This window comes from Sphaeroforma arctica, assembly GCF_001186125.1.
Source record: "Sphaeroforma arctica JP610 unplaced genomic scaffold supercont1.4060, whole genome shotgun sequence".
Classification (NCBI taxonomy): domain Eukaryota; class Ichthyosporea; order Ichthyophonida; genus Sphaeroforma; species Sphaeroforma arctica.
The window spans coordinates 1,588-2,774 of record NW_014036498.1 but is presented as its reverse complement, the minus strand read 5'-3'; the positions used below and the strand labels follow the sequence as shown (position 1 = coordinate 2,774).

The 1,187-nt window shown below is 51.5% G+C and overlaps 1 protein-coding gene across 1 annotated transcript; it reads left to right on the top strand.

The window, feature by feature from the left end:
* Nucleotides 1–76: 76 nt before the first annotated feature.
* Nucleotides 77–374, top strand: SARC_14038 (hypothetical protein; the record flags this gene model as incomplete). Its single annotated transcript, XM_014291832.1, has 1 exon — nt 77–374. A coding segment is annotated over one exon (298 nt), but the record flags the coding sequence as incomplete, so codon positions are not given.
* Between the last annotated feature and the right edge of the window lie 813 nt (nt 375–1,187).

Here is a 1,187-nt window from a genome sequence, read left to right as displayed (position 1 = left end):
ATGTATATCGATATATCGATATATATGTGTGTATTGCGAGATATCGAATGTTTGCCTTCTGCCGAATTCACAGCTGATGAAGTATCTGCAAATGAGCAGAGAGCGTGAGGACAAACTACTGGCGATCTACACCGGTTCCTTCGATGAACTGACGCGTATGTCCATACAGCATGCACCCACAACCTCAACATACTGCACCGGGGTGACCCAGGCCAAAAAAAGCCCAGGAACCAGGTCACAGGACACCTCCAGTAGTAATCTGAGTATCATCAAAGGTCCGGGCAGCACACGCACCAGTACGCCCATCAGGGCAACGAGGTCGTCGCTGTGGGATCGCGCGGAGTCTCGCGGCGACACACACCGACTGAGTGCCAGTATGTCTGATTGCTTTTGAGAACATCGCACAGATGTTTTGGCGAAGAACCACACCCGTACACCAGACCACCAGAATAGACCTATGCTATAGTGTGAAGAACGTATGCTGCAGTGTGAAGAACGTATGCTGCAGTGTGAAGCACCTATGTTGCAGTCTGAAGAACGTATGCTGCAGTGTGAGGATAGGGACTACATCAAGGGGTTAGTAAACACATACACATACACACACATCCATGTGTTGCCCATTGCCACATCCATTCGCCACCACAGCCAACGCGTCGCACTCGTGACCTCAGTCGGTGCGTTGCATATCACAGGGAGATGCGGAGAGACTCTTACAATCTAGTTACAACCCATATACTCTAGTCACATCTTATGATTGCGACTGTATTGTTCGCCTGTGCACTTCGGGTTACATTATGCACCAGAGCAGCGTTCTCCTGGATCACGCCTGTGGGTCCCTGGAGAAATCCATCACGACGATATGTATCACTATACCGACAACACAGCAGCGCCCTGGGCTGTAGTGGTTATTTATCTGTGCATAGTCTGTGCTACATAACTGTTGGAGTTCATTCCCCGGGGTCGAGTGATCGTAGGCCCTTAATTTGGCCCCCTGGGTTGCACCCGTTGGCACATTCTGCCCCGGTTGTTGTGTGGCAGCCTGGTGCCATGCATCATCAGTACACCGAGAATATATTGGGCCACAATGCACCTGCCCTGACACTGTGACACGGAGGGCCGGTCTCACACCCGCCTGCCAAAGACACCACCATCAGGGTCGTACTTTGCGCCGCGATACAAATCAAGCC